Source organism: Trachurus japonicus, chromosome 10, assembly GCF_045865225.1.
Source record: "Trachurus japonicus isolate A0001 chromosome 10, Traja_1.0".
NCBI classification, from domain to species: domain Eukaryota; kingdom Metazoa; phylum Chordata; class Actinopteri; order Carangiformes; family Carangidae; genus Trachurus; species Trachurus japonicus.
The window spans coordinates 22,067,957-22,091,620 of record NC_140916.1 but is presented as its reverse complement, the minus strand read 5'-3'; the positions used below and the strand labels follow the sequence as shown (position 1 = coordinate 22,091,620).

Sequence of the window (23,664 nt, the reverse complement as noted above, 5' to 3'; positions counted from 1 at the left end):
CACCCATCAGGTGGCAGCTCTTGTCTCTGTGCCGAGGGTGAACTTCAGAGGAATTATGCACAAAAGGCTGAAATTATAGAGCATGGTGTCATGTGCGAATGCAAAAGATTGTGCGGGGGTGTCAGAATGTACAAGTCTGTTGGAAATATAGTGATTGATCCATATTTTGCAGCCATTGCAGTGGGATGCTCAAAGCGAGGAGTGAATAGGGTAAAATGTTAAATGTACTCGATGGAGTTAAATTCCAGATCGCTGAGAGAAGCGTTTTCCCAGATACTCTGATGCTTTGCATGTTCCATACAACTCTTCCCTCTCTCTCTATTTACAACTGCAGCTCTAAGCCGGCACACAGATTAGGGTGCAAGCAGATGTGGAAAATGAAATCTTTCAGCTCCCGCCTGCTGTGAAATTGCAAAACTCCTGCTGCCCTCACACACACCCTTTTACCTTTACAGTATTTATCATTATACACACATGCAAGACAGATAAGTGTGTTGATGGATGCTTGTGTGGCTAGGGGACATTGTCCCTCTGCATCTGCTACTCAGTCTGATAGGCAGAGCCACTCCAGCTCAGCACCATATTTTAATTAAATGAAAAAAAAGCCAGGCAGCAGTTCACTGTAACTCTCCCATTACACTGTGATTGTGATTCACCGCGTAAGGAGCTGAAGAACATACTGTAGTGATGCTCCATCTTTTTGTCACCTATTACTATCTACAGCTGATAAATGGGGGTCATAACTACCCAGTGGAGGTCTAGGCCAGATATGCAGAGTGTCTGGCTCTTCTCCTCTTCCTATCCTGATAGAGAAATAGAAGAGAAATAAAAGATAGAAGGACAGAGAGAAGGACGGAGGGAAGCGATGAAAGAACAGCGTGATTGATTTAAAAATTTTTAAAAAAGGACATGTAGACTAAACTCAAAACGAAGATTTAGATTACACAAGGAGATAATGATGGACCTGGCTCAGCTACAGATATAAACTGACAAGATCAGATTAACTCCTCAACAATTCTAGACAGTGAACCGAGGCTTTGATGTACTGTATTGTGTCATGGTCGGGCAGAGAAGAGCCATGTTCAGAGATTGTCTCTAATGAGCTCACCCATGTTGAAGTGCAAAGTAGGGTGACATTAATTCTTAATGGGAGCATTAAAAGCTTAGTTAATGGAGAATAGTGAGCATTTGTGATTAACTGGCCAAATTAATAGCAAGTGTCACATTAAAAATGTGCCTAACTCAGACTGTCTGCCTTTCTGCAACACAGGGCCTCACTATGCAACCAGAGGAGACGGTAATAACAGCTAAAACTACTGCATAGAAAACATAAATGGAACTTAAAGCTCTTACAGGATTGGTCCTCTGCTTTTTGTAATGTCAGTAAATCACTTTAAAAATCAAAACCAGTCCATCCATCAGTACTTCCTGTAGTTTGAGGCTTTTCAAGTTCCTTTTAAACCCACTGAGCTCCGTAGTTTTTAGGAACTGTTTCTCTGCATTTTTTAAGAACTATTTTTAGCAAAGGGATTATGCGCATTTTGTTCTCTGGTGAATATTCACAGCAGCAGGATGGTGTATGTGTAAATGACTTAGTGTTGAGCCAGTGCAGTGGTGTGGATTATTATGTCTTAATAGTTCTTGAACAACGGTGGTGATCTGTGGCTCAGAGGAACATAATGGGTGAGGCTGCGGGCATGAAGAGAATACTAAAAGTGGGATCAATTTACATTTGGTCACAGTGACAATAAGGAAAGTAAGATATCACCAACCTGATCATTTTATAAAGTATTCTGCTGATATTGTGTATGACTGACACTGTCAGATTCCTAATGGACAAGTTTGAAGTATGCTTGAAATTGATGCAGCAGAACCAGAGATATTATCTTCATTTTTCCACATAACCTGTGAGCCATAACCTGATGGCCTACATTACCCACAATGCAGCATGACCGCCAGCAGTTCTGTTGGATTTATCAGATTTTACAGCTCCCTCTGGAGCCTCTTTGTACTCTTTGTACAGTCTTTGATCAACCTTTCTTATTACAAACTGTATCCAGTAGTACTCTGTAACACCAGACGACTTAGTTCTCCTTTAAACCTCTTATGTCCCTCGCGTCTCTTTTATCATAAAACTGGATCAGTTATGAGAGCTCTGAACTTATCATATTTGTGAGTTCAGTCGTCATTCTTCTGACACAATAGCTGATCCTTCTCTCTGTTATAGTCCTTGTACCTGCCTGCATGTCAACACTTCAAGCTCTACAGTGTATCTGTAACAGTTTCTTTTGTCTCTGACGTTGCAGTAGTCTTTTTCATGTCTGTAAATCTCTCAAGGTCTGTGTGGCGCGTGTGCGTGAATGTTACAAAGAACTAGTGAGCTACAACTCACTACATGTGATCAATTTCAATTTAGGAGTGCTGTTTTCTTTATCTGTACAACTATCTTCTATTTTCCAATGACACGGCCCACTGTTTGTTTTCCTGCTGTTGCTGCAGCCCAGTGCCGAGCATTTCTAATGAAAATCTGACCTTACTTGGCTGGTACAATTTTCTTGGTGTTAAATACCAGCTTCTTCTTCTTTCTCTTTTCATGCTAGTATTAAAACATAGGGACATTTTTTATAGATAGATTTTATGTAGCTGGTTGATCTGGCCAAAAGTTTAATGATAATCAAGCAAACATCATAGCTGTGGATATGTTTGCCTGGACACAAAGCTTGTCACTTCAGCTCAAGGCTGAAGGCCACATCCTCTTTCTGCTCTGACTTTATTCTGAAATTCCTGAGTGGAAGTTTTGATTTGTATCTTTCTGCTGCTTTGACGCTTCTTTTGAATGTTTGTCCTCTCACTGCTCTTTCGTATATGAGCTGTGTCACTTCGAATTCCAAGTTTCACTTAGTGTTTATGGACTATCCCTTTAGACAGTGCTAACATGTTTGCAAATCTCAAAAGATTGTCCACGTTTTGAGGTCTTGATCACGATCATGCAGCCTTTGTGTGAGAGAATGCAAGTTCACATGTATGCTGCCCTGCGCAAGTGTCACTTCCCTTTGTGGTAAACCAGGGCAGGCCAGGTTAATGCAGTATTAATAATATAAGCTTAAAATGCTCAGCAGCCTACACTTCCTCTCTCACTCTCACGGGTGTAGTCCAGACATTGCTACCCCAAGGCTCATTTTCTTTGAGAAAACATGCAGATACACTCGCTGACTAAACTGGGATCAGTTGGTCAAATTCACTCATCAACCGTGGTGGAGGCAGCCAAACTGTTGCAGCTGGAGACTGAGGTGAAGAAACTCTTAGAGTGGTGGTAAAGTGCTAAATAAGCTTATTTAGTCCTGCATCCTAAACCCAGACTTTTCCACCTTAGCTAGTGAAGAATTCCTTCATGTTCAGTCACACACAGAAGTGTCAGTACCCTCACTTTGTGGGACACTCTCTATTCCTCTCCAGGATCTCCTGTTAGACTAAAAATCAATCCCCACTGTGGAGCAGGAGCCCATTTGTCCTTGGCTTCGACAGAAGCTTGGGTCAATAAAGGCACTGCATCGCTACTTCCTCGTTGGGCCTCCCAGCAAAGCCTCTGCTTGGCACAGCAATACTCTGACTGGCGTCCATGATAGATGGCACAGGCATGTGAATGGAATCACTGGAGCAAGTCAGAGCCGCTGGGCAGCACTGACACGTTCTGTTGCCTCTCCTGCTTTTATCTTATGGCAGTACATCAGATGGGAAAATGACAGCAACTTTGACTCAGCCCCCTGGATACCATGGGGTAGATAACAACACTCAGTTTAAACTCTTGGTTTACTTTTTCTATCAGTCAAAAATATGTTTCCAGTGATCTGTTTTGTGAGCTAAGGGATGCCACAGGCAGTAATTTAATGGTTGATGAGTGTTTAGTCCTGTGTTTTGCCACATGTGGCTCATCCCATATAGTATTATAAGCCAGCTGTATATAAAACATAAAAAAAAAACCTAAAGAGAAAAATGTACAAAGACATACTGCAGTTGCAAAACCAAAAATCAAATACTATGTACAATACTAATGTAGAAAAAAAAAAACATGTTCATACCTCTTGTGGTAGGATTATTATCACCATGTATCTGCAGCTCCACTTGGATTCACGCATTGTAATTTCATCTTTTTTCGTTCTGTTTCATGGTCCAGACAGTAACTACTGTTTTGGTTCATTTTCTCCTAGTGTAGTTTCCGATTACAGCGCACTGGGCAGCTGTTTTCAGCACAAAAAGCACTAAAATCTCACCGTGCTCAGCAGCCAACAGCAAGACAGACACATTTTTGCAACTAGCTGGTGAACATAGTGGGGCGTTTAGCAGCTAAAGAGCCTTGTATTTCCCACGGGAGTTGGTAGAAAGGAGCAAAGAGGAGAGTGAATGTTGAACTTGAACTTACTATTTGACAAGGGAACGACTGCAGCTGATGTGATGATATGGCTCTGTAAGTGCTGGACATTGACACTGTGTACTAGTGTTATTCATAACTTGTTTCTACTGCCCCACGGAGGCCAAAATACATCAGTTGTTTCAGACTTAAATAAGTGTCAAACATTTTAGTCAGAAACAAAGTGGTCGTCCAACAAGAGATGTGTATTGTTCCAACATGGATAAAAACAAATCTCATTATGTTTTCATGATAATACAAAAAGTAAAGAGTGATGCTTAAATGTTTAACCTATAAAGATCCAGGAGATTTGGTTCTACTTACTTTTGACCATCTTGTGATTAAACATAAACTACTGAGGATCTTCACCATCTTTAGAGCAGGGTATTTTTAAACACTGCAGCTCTTGTCTTTTTCATTTGGGACCTATTTCCCAGGCATTACCCAAAGTGGCCTTGAATCTATTGGACTCAGTTGGTGGAGGAGAACATGTAGCAAACGAGGTTGGCAATTAATTCTCTTCGTGTTAATAAAAGACAGCTTACCCTGACTAAGGGGAACATAATTAACAAAAATCCTTTAATTTACTTGATTGTCCCTTGGATGAACATGTGATTTACTAATTAACCTGTTGCAGCCCACTTCCCTCAATCCCAGTAATGAGCAGAGTGGTGAATGCAATCATCTTGACCCTATCATTATTTGTCATGAATAAATGTATGCGTTGCCATTATTATCAATTACACATCCTACAATATATAATCATGCAGAAATTATGCATATCTATTCAGGTACCCACCTCTCTGCTCTTTCCTGAATTGCTCATTTAAAAAACACAAGACACAATAGCTTGGCCAGCAGGCAACAATCTCCTAGAAACAAGCGTAATCATAGACACACACAGTCATACGCACACTTCTGACCCCTGAGTGGAGTTTCCCTGATTCTCCAAATAATGTAAAAACCAAACACCATGTCAATAATACAGTCACATCGTGAGGCACTTTAGTTCAGACAATTCACCACAGAGGGACTGGCCCTCTTTAACATAGAGCTGACACAGTTTGGTTGTGTCACTTCCTATTCTCTTAACTTCACATCATGTGGCTCTTGGTCTCAGCAACTTCCTCTTTTGCTATGTAACAGTACTGGCGACGGTATTTACTTTCCACCTCACACTTAGCAGAGGATTTCTGAAAAGAGGTTTAGCCCTGCGCGTACCGTGGAGCTTCAATTTTGCTGTGGACTTTATAAGGATTTGAAGATTTGATCAGTCATGGATGGAGACGTGTTGTCTTTGTCATCTTCTTCATCGTTATCGTCCTCATCAGCGGCAGCAGAAACACAGAAAGATACTTCACCCCAGAGTGACAGCAGCCTCGCTCAGAGCCAAGAGAAACATAAATCAACGGAGGCATTATGGTATGTATGTTCGTATTTCTCCTCACACAGGGTGGGCTCAAAAACAGGAACACATAATAGTATAGTATGATGTAAGAACTTTAACAACTGCATCTTTAGATATTATAAATCAACACTTTCCTAAGTGATAATAAATGTAAAATATTATTCAATTAATTAGATTGTATTTATTGTAAAAGTATTGTATTTCATGTATTGTCATAACTGAATGTTTTAGATTAGTTTGATATGTAAATATGCAATTTTAGATAATATCAGATCAGTATCTGTAATTTGTCAAGTAGTCGAAACAGTGTGAAACACTGCGTAGATAAACTGTATTTCTGATAACAAGAGGGAAGCTTTCTGGAGAAGTTCAGAGCGGAGGAATGAAGAGTGGCTGTGGAGTTTCCAGTGAGGTCATGTACTGTAGATGTAGGCTTCACTTCATCATTTCACAACACGGACAGACCATCGTGTAAAAAAAACAAAGAAAGAGAAACTAGTAATGTTACGTTTATTATATAATATTGTTTCTTTTATATTTTAGTGACTAATAGTAATGGTGTTTAATGTGGGCACCCTTGGTAAGTGCCGTGACCACACTACCTACACGAATGATTGGTCTGCCCTAAAATAACTACGTTGAACTGTGAAACCACACTTTTCTCCTGTGTAAAGGGATCGACTGCAGCCATCGAACAGCTACAGCTACAGTGATCTATCCAGACAGACTGATATTTGTCAGAGTTGCCATCAGCAAGAAGGAGAGATATTATCTCTCCCTTTATCATATGCCATGACAGTAAATTAGCATATTGCTGTGGGAAGCGATGGCATTTTGGTGTCCCTCCAAGACGGCATACGACTAAAAACTTTGTGAAACTGGGTCACACAGTGTATATCTGCTGTCAGAGGAGCCGGGAGAGAAGAGGCGGTGGATCAGAGAGACATTGAGCATTGGTGTGGTCCCACTAGGACGGCTGAATATACAGTGCTCACTTGCCAAGACAGGGTATTGGACATGGGCATGATAACAGTTTGTGCTCATATTGGCCATGAGAATTAGACTCCATTTCATTTTAGCTTCTGGCTTCATCCTACAGCGCAGACCCTGTTGGTTCAGTGTGGATGATTCACTCATTAGTGGCCAAAAACAACCTTCATTAAAGCCCTTTCCTGCCTTGTTGAATCTAGAGGGATGACATACAGCATGGTTCAGAGTGGAGATTTTGACAAATATTTTGACTCTGCTTCAACTTTACTTTTATATAATAACCCTTTTTAATGATCTGGTGTGTGTCAGATAATGACAGCAATATATTTCATTCCATTTTTTTTTAACATTTTCCAGGGGCTTTGAAGAAGTTTTTATTAAATACTAGATTATTTAGACAAATAATAATTCTTTCAAAAAGTTTGGAGTCTCATGCCTGTAGGCTACAGACAGCAGCTGGTTAAATCACCATAAAGACTGGAAACATGGGGAAACAGCTCTCCTGGTAGCCCCCTATCCAAGAATCATAGTGAAACAAGTTGAGATCTTACAGAAGGGGGTCATCCCTGTGACATTGCCAGGCAGTCAGTGGAAACTCCCAGAATTCACCAGTCCCAGTCAAGAAATAGCCCCACACATAACCCCCTGTAAAAATGCAACTAGCTGGGTTTTTTCTTTCTTTCTTGTTACCTTTGGACCTTTACAGTAGCTGTCTCCCCCTCTTTCCTGTCTACAACTCACTAAGCTAACCCACTGACATGGCATGATGGTATGCCTGTTTACTAAAGAGGGAGGGCTCACTTTTTAATGTCATATTTCCATTGTGTCTCAGGGAGCTATGTGTTGTGAAAAAATACTTAAATGTCATTTTAGCCTGAAATAAACCTGCATCCTCCTAATTGTACTGCTTTGACCTGAGAACAGAATTATCTGAATTTGTGTAACACCAGTTTTCACATAGCAGGACACTACATAAGTGGATGGAAGCATGTGTTTGCGGGGGAGTCTAGCCTTAAGGGGGATCAGAGGTGGTCGATTCTTCGTAGTACGTAGCACTTGGCTCTCTAAGGTTACAGTAGTCCTACTGTATGTTTGTGTGAAGAAGCCCTGGGGGCTACATGCCGAGCTGTGTGCTCTTCCCTGAGCTGATTCCTCCTGGGCTCTCTGCTTCCTCTATTTCAGCTACTCCTTTTGGACAAGACCTCACAATAGGGCTGGAGGAAAGGAAGCTGGCTTGACTAATTAATCTTTGCAAATATGATGCTTTTCTCCAAGTGGTTTTAATAGAAATCAACATTTTCTTGGGATCATCTCACATTGTTTCCACGGGCTATCGATGTGCAAATATCTCGGATAGTAAACAGAGATTGTGATTGGACAGAGTAGCAGATGCAGAAAAACGCACCACTCTGTGTGTGTATCTGAGTGTCTTTAGTGCATAATGTGACTGTGCATGCATGTGTGTGCGTGGGAGCGCATAATAACTCAGATTCGATTCTCTGTAAGTGCACTCTGTGCGAGTGGGTGTTCAAAAGTACCCTGACGTTCTTGTGTGCGTACATGTGTTTGCTTATTATTGGAAACCCACTGCTAATGTTCATCATCATGACTTTATTTATGGCACATTTCCTTTGTGTATGTGTATAAACCGTGTATAAACTGTAGATGTGTGTGTCTGTGTGTGTGTGTACAGGACGGAGGACGTGAGTCCCGTAGGTGACAGGTTGCTGTCGACAGAGGAGCAGGTCACACTGATCACAGAGAGTATGACAGTCACCTCCACTGACCAGGAGAAACTGCTGCTGCTGAACAAGAACACCGAGCTCCGCAGAGTCAACAAAGAGGTACAACATCACCTCATTGCTGATGTTGGCGATTACTTTTACTCTGAATACCAAAGGAGGAATGTGGGCGTTGTTTGAAAACTGCTGCTACGCTGTGAAGAATCATCATGAAAGGAAAAATGTTCACAATCATACAATTCCAAGATTATTCCTGATTTGAATTAGTTGCTGTTCAATGAGAAGAGGCGACTTGAGATTATTCATGTGATGTAAACTGTTGTGTATTTAGTGAGTGTAGAGTGACCTGGATTCACTTCCTGATGCACATGACAGACTAACAATGATGGTGGTTGAGATGACATGATTGACGCTATCAGTGGTTGCAGTGATGTGATGTTGGAGGTGTGGGTTTGTTACAGCTGATGAAGCTGAACGAGGACTGGGACCAGGTGTACCGCAGCGCCACGCTGGGCCTACAGCACAGATTGGAGGCTTTGGAGCTGGAGAACTCTGCCATCAAACAGCTCAACAGTAGACTGCTGCTCAAAGTAGAGCACCAACAGGTGAACACGCACAAACACCTCAAGCATGCTGCAAATCTCTTGTGCCAGTGCACTGGTGTAGACCCAGTACGTGTTTATTGTTGTTTATTTTGTGCTTTTTAATGTTGTTTATTCCGTGCTGTGTGTTTTGTTTTGGTATTATTTATTGATGATTTATTCTGTGTTTTTGATGATTTTAACTGCTGTAAAGTGTCCTTGAGTGGCGTGAAAGGCGCTTTCTAAATAAAATTTATTATTATTATTATTATTATTACATGGGGGGTGGGGTTGGATACGGTGCATGGGAAATTCCTCAATTGTGAGTTATGGTGAAGCAAGTTTTGATTATGGTAGATAACATGTGTGGTTTCATGGGTGATGTACACTATTTCACTTTGGATTGCAGAGTGCAAAAGAGTACTACGAGCAAGCTCTGATGCAGGAGCTGAAGAAGAACCAAGAGCTGCAGGAATACGTCCGGCTGCTGGAGAGCAGAATGCAACACCTAGAGAGAGGCTGCACAACGGGCAGACAGGTACCTGTTGCTGGATCTGTGCATCTCATCAGCTGGAGCATTTTCATCTCTGCCTTCATCTCTTATCATTGCTGTGTCTTTTGTTTTAACTTAAGGGCAGCTTCAGCGCTGCGGTAAGCAGTCCTCCGTCATGCCCCACCAGCGATCCACCATCCAGAGAACCTGCCTTGTCACCAAACCAGTTGTCTGGATACAACCCACACTCCTCCTTTACCCAAGCTTCTTCAAGCTCAGAAGCAGGATGGCAGGGAAAAAGCCAGAGCAACAGTACCCCACTAGGAGCGCTGGGAGACTCCCACCAAGAAGTGCAGGATCTGAAAGAGCAGCTGGAGGCACTAAGATGTCAGGTGGGCTGCTCTCTTCAGCACAGCATCAAAAAATGTTCCCATTTCAGTTGTGATGAGAGCAGAACTGATGTCAACTCACTGTTGCCGGGGAAAGATTTGCTATTTCCTAATGCTTTGAAGCAGCAATCAGATGGTGAACTGCACCACCAAGTGGTTGCTCCGCACTGCTCTGAAATGTGCTCACACCAAGAGAGATATCTGCAGATCACAAGATGTGGCTTTAATATTGGCATGCTGACATGTTGATGTCTTGTACCGGCAGACCCAGATTTATGAAGCGGAATTTCAGACGGAGCACAACGACCACAAACACACACTGCAGGAGAACCGCAGGCTGAGGAGGAAGAGGGAGGAGACGCGTCAACAGGTGGCACTGCTGCAAGAGCAGGTAGCGTTTACATGGACATGCACACAAACACACACAGAAATGCATGTGACATACATGTACACATTTACATACGTAAGCAATTCCATGTGTCTCTAATATGATTATCACTGATAAACAAACAAAACAGTCTGCGCTACGGCATCTGAAAATACATGCAGTGCTGCAATCATTTTCTTAATTGTGTCAATCAACTTCAGTGCTGGTTGAAGTGGTTAAATGTGGAATGTGTAACTTAAATACACTCAAAATGAAGTGTATTGATAGCACTATGGCACTTTGAGCAGATAGTAGTTGTCACAAGAGCAGAATTTAAGCCTAATTAATTAAAAAAAAAAACCTACTCAGAGATGAGATATTTTTTCTTGTGCTGATTCTGTCTGCTGCTCTGACACTGCTACAGCTCAAGGTGTACGAGGATGACTTCAGACGGGAGAGGTCTGACAAACAGATGCTGCAGCGGCTCTTGTTGAAGAAAACGCCTCCTAACAAGGACCCTGTGCTTATCCACCGCTGCAATAATGAAGAGCAGCCACCAGGGGGAGACAAGAGGACACAAAGCGGAGAGAAAAGAAAACAGCACCACCCACTCTGCCCCATGCACCTGAACAGGGACAAAGCGTCAGACTGAGGCGCAGAGGGAGAGAAAACCACGACCATGCACACATAGCACATTAAGTATAAGAGCATGAGTTTATACCAGGGGAGGTGAAAAAATAAATAAATCACTGATTTGTACTTGTCCACTTTAATTAATGCTGACAGGAAATATTATGTAGTAAATAATTTTGGAAGCAGCTAAACATGGACAGACATGATTTTCTTTGGTAGAAATAAGTTCAAAGTTAAACTCATAGTTTACAGGTGGTTCTATTTGTCATAACTCACACAGCTACACTCACACTTTGGTACAGTACTTTTTATATATTTAATGTATTCTAATATATTTCTTTCTAATATACTGTATCATTTTCCCCAAAGTTCTGTTTATGTATTAACGCTGATGTTTATACTCTAAAAGCTATATCTAGTCAGAATAATAAAATTCATAGTAAGAACTGATCTAATTGTGTGTTTGGTTTGTTATGTGCCTCAACAGGGGGAAACTAATCACATTCATCATCATTTTTATGATATTTGTTTCTTGTCTTTAGCTTCTGTGAAATAGTTCCAGCTCTGATTCCTTGTCTCATTAATAAATGTGTTGACAGTGACACCAGGAAGCCCAAGACAACAACTGTCGAGGAGTGGTGGGTTGGGTGGAGTGAACTGCAGAGTTAATGTTTTCTCTGCTGCTGAAGGAAGCTGAGAGGTTTACTGCTTTTCTTTCCCGGTCACTGGTCCATTGAAACTACTGACACATCTTGCCACACAACAAAAGGGACCATTGAGTTATCAGGGGTTTCCCTTGGTACATTTTCTCAGCATCCCTGGATAGTTCCTGTCAAAGACTTTAAAAAAAATCCTGTGTCCTTTGTACTCCATTTTATAAACTGTTAGGTTAATAGTTATCTTTTATGTCAGTTGAATTTTTGTTGACTTAATGTTTGGATTATTGATTAATCTGATTTATACATAGTGAGTGACATAGTATTGAATTAAAGTGATAGCAAGTGTCAGGACTTGTGTGTCCTGTAAGCTTCTGTTTTTTACCCACAGCAGTATCTGCATCCTCAAATATAACTTTTTTTATGTTATTTTATGTTAAATTAATGATTTGTTCATGACATGTAAAGTAAAGCCACATAAGAAGACTATTATTTTTTCTTTTTACACCATCCATAAACTACATCTATGCTAATATTCTTATGCACACATACAGAAAGACATAGCTCTAATGATAATAAAAACAGTTCAAAGAGCTCAAAAATATCTATTAATGAGAACGGGGACCCTATCTACCCCTACCTAACCCTATCAAGATTTTCTTTCTTCAACCATGTTCACACACATACATCACACAGAATATGAAAACTGTAAGTCTTTGTCCTGTGATCAGTCATCATTTCTTCACTAAGGCTGAATATGAGCCTGAGATCATCTGACAGAATAATGAGTTTCTGTGTGAACAAAAAAAAAGGGATCAGTCGAATCATTCAGGGCCAATTTCAAAATAAAGGGCAGCACCAGAAATAGCACCTGTGTCTGTAAATTTGTCACCGTCCACGTAAAAACGTGACATCAGCTGAAGATGTTTCATGTTACTTCAATCATTATGCTCTCTTTATACCTTATCACAATAACTTGACGGCACAACAATACCAAAGTGTGCATCATGAATAACATTTTCATGCTGTTTTTTTTTCTTTTAAACTGGTTTTTCATGAAATGTGCAGTCAGTCATCAGTGACATATGGAAGTGGACTGTATGGAGTGGAATGTATTCTGAGAAGGAAGTGGAGTTTCCAAGAAATTATCTGTGCAGCAGCTATATAACCCGCCATCCGCACTTGCAAAGAGAGCAAGAGAAGACAGCAACAGGAACAGCAAACAGGTATGGAGACAGGATATTTCCTGAAATTGTTGTAGGATTTAACCTGAAAAAAATAGTCATGAAAATTTGTTTGTTTTGTGTGCTGTACTGTAACTACTTAAGTGTTGTTTTCTGGGCCTGCCAACAGATACTTTTAACTTAACAAATTTACGTGGTTCGTGGGTTACAAGGTTCAGATGCATGCAGGTGTAGTCACAGAGTTACATTTATATGAGGAATAAGGTGGTGTTAACTGTGACCCACGCACTGTATATGTGGTTAGATGTTTTTCTCATCAGGGGGGCGGGACGTGCTTTCTTTTTATGTCTCCATAAACAGCTGAAGTTGAAATTGTCTTGAAAACAGGATAATATCATTTTCCCTTTCTTACTTAAATTTCACTTTCCTTCCCTGTCCCACCACCACCCCTCAACCTCCGCCAGTCTCTAACTTATAAAACCTCGAAGGAGCCTGAGGCATCAGCAGTAAAACAGTCAAACAGAGATGTCTACAACCGCAGCCTCGCAGCAGGAGATCTACAACCAGCAGGGCTATCTCACAGCCCTGCCTGTACTGAACGAGACGGAGCTGAGGGAAGCCAGACATGCCTTCGCCGAGCTGGAGAGGGAATTTGGTAAGAACCAACAGAAGATAGACATGTTCACAAAAAGAATGCAGAAATTAGTCGGAGCAACAACTGATATGACCCAAATACTTTATAGTTATGTTAAACATTGACAGTAATGTAGCTCTACACAGCCATAAATTAGCACAATAAAGTGTCACACGATTTGTCAGTGAATAGGTGTGTTGTGTATTTGTGTTTACTTCCAGGTGAGGAGTACACCCAGTACAGTCTCCACAATGTCCACCTTCAGTATCCGTGGGTGATGGCTCTGACCAAACACCCTCGAGTCCTGAACGTGGTCAGAGCCGTCTTGGGCCCTGACGTCATCCTGCTGGACTCACGCTTCATCTGCAAATACCCAGCACTCAAACCAAGCAGCACCCAGGAGGAGAATGAAGAAGGAGAAAGCAAAGCTGATGGGAGCACTGGAGAGAATGAACTCCCATATGTGGCCTGGCATCAGGACATGAGGTAGAGTTTAGAGAGTGAAAAAAACACTGAAAGGTTTTGTTCTGTGTCATTCGTGTTAATTAAGTGTAAATATTGTGTGTTCACAGGTACTGGGGTATTGCTGGCGGCCCTGTTCTCTCTGTGTGGCTCGCTTTTGATGACTCACTGAAAGAGAACGGAGCCCTTCAGGTCATCCCAGGTACATCAGCTGCTCATTTATGCTTCTCTTGCACATTTATCCCCTTAAGCAACTGTACTGGTGAAGCGTGGGGAGGGGGGTTCCTCATTCTCTATTGTGGAGTAACAGCACTGGATTTACTTCCTTAAATCAACAAACTGCTTCACAGAGTTGAGCCTTTTCACACTTTTCACCATTCATGTCCTGAGCCATTGACCTGGTTGGACTTTAACTTGAATCAACTATTTGATGACATAGGTGAACTTCTTTTCTTCTTTTCTTTTTCCTCCTCCTGTAGGCAGTCACTGTTCTGGCATGTTGCCTCATCGTCAAGCTGTCCGCGCCGGAAACATGCTGTCAGTCAACCAGGAAATCCCAGAGGAGCTGGTGCAGGCTGTTGAGGCTGTGTTCTGCCCTCTCTTGGCTGGGCAGATGTCTGTGAGTTCAACTGATTGTTTGTTCAAGATCATCATCATGTTATTAAAAATACGTTTGAATATAATTAATTAAGGATTTGGGGTTTGCTTTCTAAGATCCATGATGGACTCCTCGTGCATGCCAGTGATGCCAACACATCCCAGAAGAGGCGCTGTGGGTTTGTGATCCGATATGTTCCCACCTGTGCTTACCCAATACAGGTGAGACAAGCATGAGTAGAATCTTTTCCTATGTTCAGGTTCTAATGCAACTCCCATGGTGTATTGATCCTGACTCTGTCTGTTCCTGATAGGATCCTGATCGTCCCAGGAAATTCCATGCTACAATGTTGGCTTGTGGAACAGATGAGTTCAACCATTTCTCACGCAAAAGCACATGAATAAGTTACTTCCTGGATTCTTCCTACTATCAAAAATATTTATTCCTACACTTCACAGTAATATAGGCCTATCACACCTACAACAAATGGTTATAAATATATAATATGAAAAAAAGCTACAGATCCCTATCATATATTTTGTTGTTAAGCTTTAAAATGTCTCAACTGTTTATGAACTAAAATGTTTTTGTGGACATTGTATTGTGCCACATATTTAATTTGACTGTTTTATTACTGTAAGCTTTCAAATAAAAGTGAATAACCAAACACTGGCCAGTCAGTATTTTTTCACTTCGCTGCTTTAACAAACTGTATCTGTATATTTGATTTGAAAAACACTACTGGGTTTATTCTTGTAATTATAATTTGATAAACAAATGCAAAATCCACTGGTCAACACTTCAGTGCATCGAGGCACAAACCCAGAAATCTGTAAAACACAGAAATCTGTAAAATCTGTAAAAGATCCACCAGTGAAGTCAAAGTGAATTACTCCATGGTTCACCTGAGTGATGTAAATTCATACTGCACTCTACGGATATCTTATTTACTACCTGAAACCCCCCTCTGTACTGTTCTGTACTGCAATATCTATTGATCCATGAGGAGAACAAAATAAACATGTAATATAATGAAATGGATTTCTCACTCAGTGCACACAGGAAGAATGGTGAGATGATAGAGGGGCCGAGCTCAAGTCAAGGCCAAACGGGTAATGAGCTCAGGACACAGAGCAGAGAGTGTCAGCTGTCCAGGTACTACTACCACAGCTGTGCGAGTGAGTTTCTGTCTGCTTCAGCCCAGCAGACATGTAACTCTACATCCAGTGCTTAGTTTAGGTAAAACTGAAAGTAACAATGCAATAAACAAATTAGCATTTTGATGTTTAGATACTAATGCTGGCATTTTATGACCAAAATCAAACTTGACAAGCAGATGGATTGGCGGTTTCTGTTGTAGTTCAAACTGCATTGCTTCGGGAGGCGTCTGAAATATGCATGCAAATCAAACTGGTGTTGAAGAAAACGTATGAAGATTGTGAAACAGCTGAATTAATGTTTAAAAATTCATAAAACTGATCGTCTGAAACTGAATGAAGTTTCTAAAGGAAACTAAGAATTAAAAAGAGAATGGGATCTGCTGGAGCTAACCTGACTAATGGATGGCTGGTGCTAAGATGGGCATTTTTGTCTTTGTGTGTCTCTGTATCTCTGTGTTTGCTTGTGTGCTTGCTGTTAATTGTGTTCAAAGTGATGGTAACTCCTTAGTTACACATGTTTAAAACACCTTTCAAAGCCTTGTTCACCACTCAAAGCTTATTAACTGCTTTCACTTAAAGCTTCATACTTTCTGAGAGAGATAACTCTGAATGTGGTTATGTGCTGTCTCTGAAGCCAGTGGGGCACATAAACATGAATCCATAAAAAAAATGGTTGATACAGATGTTCCTATGCTGGTACTTCTTAAATAGCATATTTTGAAACGTAATACACTTATATATGAGAAAGTTATCCAAACGTGTTTATTATGTGGGTTGTTCAATTGTACAAAAAGAAAAGAAAATCAAAAAATGTAATTTATAGAGTAGCTTTTATTTAAAATCTTGAAAACAAAAGACAGATGCTCAGAGATAAGTGTAACAAGTTAAGGGAAAATCACAACCAACTGCTTATTAAGTCAATAAAAACAAACATCCAGACTGTATGTCTTAGGCCAGTTTCAGCGTCTCTTTAACTAAGACACCTACTCCATCATAAACCTGATGAATGAGAGCATTGCACATGAAGGCACAGGTGGTGACCAGCTTGTTTTTCACATCAACGTGAGCTTCTTCCACTTCCTTGTTCACATGTTTGCAGCCCATCTCCTTTAAAACACCTGCTGTCTGAGCAAACGGCCACCTGAAGAGGACAACAGAGACACAATGTACAATACAGTCTGTATGTATAAATATCCATAGACATTTGCTGCTGATGACAAACTCTTTGACTCACTTCTCACAGTCTTTGTCCTGTCCCACGGTGAGCTCACAGCCAGGCAGGATTTTGGCAGCGAGGACGGGGGAGATGCAGCACATGCCCAGAGGCTTTCCAGCTTTGTGGAAGGCCTTGATGATCCTCTCCATATCTGGCTGGATGGTGCAGTCCTTATTCTTCACTGCCCAGTCACTCAGGTTCTTAGCCACACCAAAACCACCTGATGAACAACACACACACAGGATTAGTTTACAGTAGGTTCATTTATGAGGTTCATTTATGGCTGACTCATCCTCACCAGGGATGATGGCGGCATCAAATGCTGAAACATCTAACTTGGCCAGATCAGTCACGTCACCCCTGGCGATACGGGCACTTTCCTGCAGGACGTTTCTTTTCTCTGCTGTAGGTTTCCCCTCACAGTGGTTTACAACGTGCATCTGATCTACATTCGGAGCAAACATCTGCACCTGAAATGAAACACTGACATGTAAAACGTCCTATAACTCTTTGTAGACTAGACTTTATCCCAGTGGATCAAGATCATGATGGTGTGGTTATTTTGGATGCAAAATTACTTTTGCTCCGGCACGACTCAGGTGGACGAGGACAGCAGAGGCCTCGTGGATCTCTGTGCCATCATAGACGCCACAGCCTGAGAGGATGACTGCAACACGCTTTACCATGATTCCTATAAACACACAAGGCACATATGTAGTCGATCCAAACTACGTAACTTCTGTTTCTATGACATCATTCTGTGTTTCTCTCCTATTGTTTCACTATCAGACATGAAGAACATTTGGTTAACTGAACACTGTGCCAGAGCCAACCGTTGACACATGTTTACATAAAAAATTTACACAGCCAGGTGAGAAAGGAGTCTCGGGTGTGCTGCAGTTGCCAGGGAACACTGTTGACACCGGTTAGGAGATGTTCAAGAAGAGGTTTGATTCTCAGCTGGAATAAATTCATGCAGTTCTTGAAGATCATGTACATCTTCTCCACAACTAATTTAAAACATTAAGACATTGTAATTAACTTAAATTAAAACTTTTTTAAACTTGATTTTTTTAAGGTCTTACATAAAAGTGATTGAGTTATAGCAGAGTTGAAGTAAAAGTAGTATTATGTATTATATATTCCTCACCTTGTGTGTGCAGGTGGCCTTGTGGTCGTGTTGAATGGAGCTGCTCAGTAGAAGTGTACAGACTGAACTCTGAGGCAGACTCTTTATAGTCCTGCCAGTCTCCACCCACACTAAACTGTTGTCCAACAGGCTGACATCATCGTGCACCTTACAGGAAACCAGGAACACTGTTGGATATTTATGGTCCGTTTTGGGAAAACGCTGAATCATTCCTCTCAAAGTTTTAAATAAACAATTGGGATGATAAAGCATAAACCACATAAATGATTTATTACAAGCTAACATTTAAACACCGCCTGCACCTTTTCAAGTCATGCATTTGAGATAATCTAACAAAGAAACAAGTGTATTATAATAGTCTCCTCAATTTATATATTAAGGGGAACACAAAGAGGCAAAGTATCTTTAGGCCTATCACCGTACTTAATACTTTTACTAGATATGAGAATAATGTGAAGTTAGATTACAGAGGAATTACTGAATGAGGTAGCCTATATAACACAGGTGTGTTTTCTTACACCCATTAGCTAACATTAAAACCTCGGCCATGATGTATGGATGATGATCCATGCGGGAACACAATAGGAAAAGCCGATTTTCTCCCTTCTTGCAATGACGGATCCGTGTTATTTCCCTGAGAGGCGCAGCCTCTCTGCTCAGGTTACTCCCGCTGCGTAATGACGTCACGTGCATACGTATAAAGCGCAGCCGCCTGTTTCCAGGGACACCACTCCTGCTATGGCTCAGCTCGGCTCCCTGCATGTGTCCGTGGGCATCCTGGGCATCTCTGGCGGTAAAGTTACTCTTATTATTCTGTTACCAGTGTTAAGCATTTTTTTCAAACAGACATCTACTCTGCTGTTATGTTATGTCGCAAGGAATTTCAATATGAATATGCTAAATATCCTAGTTTTTTTGTATGTTGGTAGCTCATCAAAAGTATCAAAAGTCTTTATTATTTAAACCCTAAAACCGTAAAAACATTCTAACGGCAGCCAGAAACTAACTATTTTCTTATCAGTGGGCTACTTATATAAAATGGTTAAGTGACAACTTTATTTAATAGGGAGATTTTACATCCAGCCAAACTTTTAGATGCTACTCAATGTTTAAATTACTTTAAAAACTAATTATCTGATTGATTAATAAAAAATAAATCAAATTAAAAACATGACAAGTTACTTTTGATTTTAATATCATCTAAAAAATAATTTTGAAAAAAAGGTTGTTGCCTGTGTGAATTCTACAGGTTCACTTCTGCTTTTGGTGAACGACTATGCCAGCTCTCCTGGAAAAGACCTCATCCCCCACACTGCACTGGGGGTTCTGCTCCTCATCATTGCAGCTCTCTTAGCTTATGCAGGTTGGTTTTGAAAACTGCAATCACACATTTAGCAAGGCAAGGCAAGGCAAGGCTTGTTTTGTTTTCACAAGTAAAAGTAGTAATCCTCTCCCTGGTCTCTCTGCTCTGTCCCTTTCTGTCTCTCAGGTGTCCGGCGCAGTCTGTCCCACGCCCAGCTGTTTTCCTCTGTGTGTCTGACTGTCTCTGCCCTGTGGTGTGGTTCAGGTCTGGTGTACATCCTGGTGGGACAGGGAGTGGTAGAACCAACAGACCTGAGGTCCTCTCTGATCCCAGGTCTGGCAGCGTTCACTTTAGCTCTGTTCATCATCGGCAGCGTTGCCCTCATAGTAAAGAAAGCTGTTCTGGCGGTCATAGCTATTGCTATTAGCTTAGCATGTGCCCATCAAATTGCTGGTCTTGTGGCTGCAGGGTTCGGTCAGTCTGCTACAGCTGCTAACTACCTCCTGGTCTGCCTGGTTGGTGTTTACTTTGGATTTGGGCGTCTGCTGTCCATTATCACTCACGGTAAAGTGGAACCTCCAGGAACAGGCCTGAAGAGAAAAGCTGAGCTGAAAACAGAGCAGGACCAGGGCTGTAGTGACGCGGTGTCAGTGGCTTTGGTGATGAACCTGCTGTCTGCCTCTGTGTTAGCCTGTCCTCTGTTAGGTGTGGTCCCTCAGCTCTCCACCGGTCACGTGCCCTGGCTGTGGACGGCTGGAGTCTACCAGCTCGGCATGTGTGTCCTCTTTTACAGAGCACTGGACACATTAGCCGCCACTTTTTGTGGCTTCACTGCTGTGTTGAGATTTGCAGAAGGCTACAGTGCTCTCTTATCGTTCTACTCAATCCAGCCTTTCTCCCCAGTTCCCTTCCCTGTCGTCTTCTCTGTGCTTTTCTTCATCTTGGCTCTGTTCAGTTTTCAGAAAAGCTTGGTGGAGTTACTCTACCAGTTATTTTTTGTGGCCTATTGTATTGCCATTGCAGCCCAGCCTCGAGGCTTCTTCCAAGCAGGCACTCAGGGTGTCCAGGCAGCTATATTCATAGTCTCTGCCCTCATGCTTTTAGTTACCACTTTCAACATGGTCTCCAGCACCAAGATTCCCACAGGCCAGGGCTATTTCAAGGTTTTATTCTCCAGGACGCAGCAAATTACCATCAGAGCACATGATAAAGAGCTGCACACACCTCACCTGGGCTACTCCAAATATGCAGATGCTGAGGTGTTAGGCCACGCCTGCAACGTGTTGGCTGCTTTTGCCGTCACAGCCACAATTGGTGACAGAAATCCTCTTTCTGTTCTGGTGCTGCCCTGGGTGGTGGTGGCTGGCGGGGTGCTCCAGCTGCTCTGTGGCTCAGTTGCTTTTTCTCGGGGTAAAACCTTTGAGAGTACAGTTTTCATCGTCTATGGCATGATGTGGACAATCTGGGGACTGACACGGTACGGTGGCCTGTACGGTGACACCAGAGGCTTCAGTGTGGCTGTCGGCATCATTAGCTTCATGCTGTTTAATGTTTTAGTGACAGCTGCAGCACTGTTTCTGAATCTCAGCTGGTTTGCCTACACCTTCACCTTCCAGCTCATCCTCATTAGCTTCCTGCTGGATGCAGTGGGTGCTCTGCCTTTTGGTTATGACATAGGAGTCTCCATCATCTTCGGCCTCGTCAGCTTTTATTGTTTCCTCGGCCAAATGTTCAACAGCACCTTCCAGTCCCCGCAGATCCCCTTTGGGAATCCTTTAATCAAGCTGAGTGGTGTTGGCGGAGGCGTAAATGTCTGTCCACATGTACCAGCCCGTAAGGCCACATCTGTCCAGCAGATTGCAGGTGAGATATAAAAGACAAAAATGCAGATTCCTAAAATGTGCATATGATTATGTACTTGATATGAGATATTTTTCTTCTCTTCTTTTCTGCAGAAATCATGAAAAACGGCGGCATATGTGGAATGCCTACTGACACTGTCTATGTCCTGGTGGCAGCTTGCAACAGGCCTGATGCTGTTGTTAAAGCTTACAAGTCAGTTTTTTTTAACTATCTTGTGTCTATCTTGATTTCTGCTACCATCCCTTTGTTTCTCATCTCTTGGTTAAGTTGTTACTCTTCCTTATCCATGAAAAAGTTGGTTTTGTACTCATGATTTCAGTTTTAACTCTAATTATTGTTTTAGTTGAAACCAACCCTAACAACACAAATGTCATAATTTTAACTAGAGCATTTTAGAATTTTTGTTTGTTTTATTTAGTTTAAATAGAGGTTTCTGATAAAGTCAAAAAGCCTTGATGCAATAAACAAATTTATGTGGTACTTTTATGCATTAAAAACCTTAAAAAAAACGGGACGTGCCGACCCTGACACAAGAGGAAGGTTTAGACCATGTCCTGACCTGCATTCATTTGTTGATTTACTTTCATTTCCCTCTAATTGTTGTGTTTGACTTCAGGGTGAAGAAACAGGCGCAGGACAGACCCATGTCCATGTGGATCTCCTCAATCAAGCAGCTGGAGCCTGTGCGACACCTGCTGAGCCCCCTGCTGCTGGACTTCATGGAGGCTGCATGGCCCTCCTCCATAAGCATGGTTATACCCAGAGGTAGGTGTGTCTTTGCAGATGCAGATGCAGATGCCTCACTCTTTTGTCCTGTGATCTAGACATATGGCACCTTGCCTATTTTTCACGTGATGCACACAACTCCCAGCACACGATAGACAAGGAAATACATTGGAATCATTCCAGCAACACTGACTCCTTCCTTTATAGTTGTCATTGATGAAGTGGAATCTGAATATGTCACAGAAATTAAATATTATGATTATGATTTTTTTTTTTTTTTAAGATTTTAGAAACATTTTCTGTGTAAAATAAACCAGAAATTAATAATGAAAAGAAAACCAGCTCTGCAGTAGCCTGCAGACTGTATGTAGAGAGACAGAGTGGTAAGTAGCAGCAATGCAGCCATGACACCTAACGCAGGTTATACAGTATGTTTCCATGTTTGTGCTCATGTATTTGTGCCCTATGTTGCAGTGTGGGTGTATTTCCAGAATGATATTGGTCTCTTGTCTCACACAGGTCCATGGATGGACATTTTTGGTTTAGGAGATGCTGCCAAACACATAGGGACTCCTCAAAGCATAGCTATAAGAAACCCAGACTGTGCTGTGGCCACCCACCTCATTAATCTGGTAAGTGCATAACAAACACTGAAGGCCTGTGGAAGAAACCTGTCAGCAGAGCCTTTAGTGGATACAAATAACTCTTGATTCTGCAGGTGGGGCCCATCGCAGTAACCTCAGCCAACCCTACAGGCGAGGCAGACACAACTCACCACAACCAAGTTTATGCCAAACTGGGAGACAAGGTAATGATAATAATTTACTTTAATTAAATCCAAGAGGCACGGGTTTTATTTTTTACAGTAAGGTATTAATGTATTTTGCTGGGTTAGGTGGAAGGTGTCCTGTGTGATGGCCCCTCTCCAGAGAACATTGCATCTACTGTGGTCGACTGTACTAAAATTGAAACGGGACACATAGGTTTCTTCAGAGTTGGTCTCATTCCTAAATCCCAGGTAACATAGCCATATTGTTGAGTTCATACAGAGTACAGAGTGTATTGTATGTTCTCACTAATGCTGTCTGCATCTGTGTCTCTGTCTGTAAGGTTCTTCAGATCTTTGAGGAGGTTCAGAGGCGGCACAGACAGGGGCAGACCAATCCAGCTTTTGAGTATGATCTGACTCTACCAGATACACAGGACAGAAGTTCAAGAGAAGACACAACAGAGTCGGGAAGAGGAACTGACAGCACAACACCATCCACAGTTTCACCTGAACAAAGCCCAGACCTCAGAAATGGATCATAGGATGCAGAGCGTAGCTTGCTACACAAAAAATATCAATGCTTAATCAAAGAGACATGTCACCAACCTGTTTTTACATGACCCTCTTTTACATACAGTATGTGTGAAATTTCAAGCATAAAAATTGAAAGCACACAAACGATTGCACTATCAAATGTAATATGACTATTTATGTAAATGTAATTTGTGTTTTGTACTGTACATTTATATATATATATATTTATATATACGTGCTGATTTTTATGTATATTGCCTGAACCGCTGTATTTTTTTTTGAAAATGTTGTATTTTAAATTTCATCAATTGACTGCATATTTTCATAATGAAATTAAAATTGATAATTAAAAATTACTTGTAAAATATAATTACAATTACATATACACATGAAAACAT

The 23,664-nt window shown here is 41.5% G+C and overlaps 4 protein-coding genes across 5 annotated transcripts; 3 read left to right on the top strand and 1 right to left on the bottom strand.

The window, feature by feature from the left end:
• The first annotated feature begins 5,544 nt into the window (after window positions 1-5,544).
• Window positions 5,545-11,461, top strand: LOC146980013 (uncharacterized). The gene is made up of 7 exons (XM_085790070.1): window positions 5,545-5,830; window positions 8,500-8,650; window positions 9,010-9,153; window positions 9,539-9,667; window positions 9,763-10,014; window positions 10,277-10,402; window positions 10,803-11,461. The coding sequence occupies exons 1-7, from the start codon at window positions 5,685-5,687 to the stop codon at window positions 11,028-11,030; spliced, it is 1,176 nt and encodes a 391-aa protein (XP_085646196.1). The 5' UTR covers window positions 5,545-5,684; the 3' UTR covers window positions 11,031-11,461.
• Window positions 11,462-13,262: 1,801 nt separating this feature from the next.
• LOC146980012 (uncharacterized) lies at window positions 13,263-15,209 on the top strand. The gene is made up of 6 exons (XM_085790068.1): window positions 13,263-13,506; window positions 13,707-13,971; window positions 14,058-14,149; window positions 14,427-14,566; window positions 14,662-14,766; window positions 14,859-15,209. The coding sequence occupies exons 1-6, from the start codon at window positions 13,377-13,379 to the stop codon at window positions 14,943-14,945; spliced, it is 819 nt and encodes a 272-aa protein (XP_085646194.1). The 5' UTR covers window positions 13,263-13,376; the 3' UTR covers window positions 14,946-15,209.
• Window positions 15,210-16,518: 1,309 nt separating this feature from the next.
• On the bottom strand, window positions 16,519-18,128 carry LOC146980011 (glutamine amidotransferase-like class 1 domain-containing protein 3, mitochondrial). Of its 2 annotated transcripts, none has more exons than XM_085790066.1 (5): window positions 18,072-18,128; window positions 17,500-17,612; window positions 17,220-17,391; window positions 16,940-17,141; window positions 16,519-16,846 (listed from the first exon to the last, which is right to left on the bottom strand). In XM_085790066.1, exons 2-5 carry the CDS (start codon window positions 17,605-17,607, stop codon window positions 16,654-16,656), a joined length of 675 nt encoding a protein of 224 aa, XP_085646192.1. In that variant the 5' UTR covers window positions 17,608-17,612; window positions 18,072-18,128; the 3' UTR covers window positions 16,519-16,653. The 2 variants fall into 2 exon arrangements, with proteins under 2 accessions (XP_085646192.1, XP_085646193.1); XM_085790067.1 differs by lacking the exon at window positions 18,072-18,128 and adding an exon at window positions 17,785-17,876.
• Window positions 18,129-18,756: 628 nt separating this feature from the next.
• Window positions 18,757-23,664, top strand: LOC146980010 (uncharacterized). Its single transcript, XM_085790061.1, has 9 exons — window positions 18,757-18,864; window positions 19,321-19,434; window positions 19,561-21,237; window positions 21,330-21,429; window positions 21,854-22,002; window positions 22,483-22,595; window positions 22,682-22,771; window positions 22,859-22,981; window positions 23,074-23,664. Exons 1-9 carry the CDS (start codon window positions 18,810-18,812, stop codon window positions 23,272-23,274), a joined length of 2,622 nt encoding a protein of 873 aa, XP_085646187.1. The 5' UTR covers window positions 18,757-18,809; the 3' UTR covers window positions 23,275-23,664.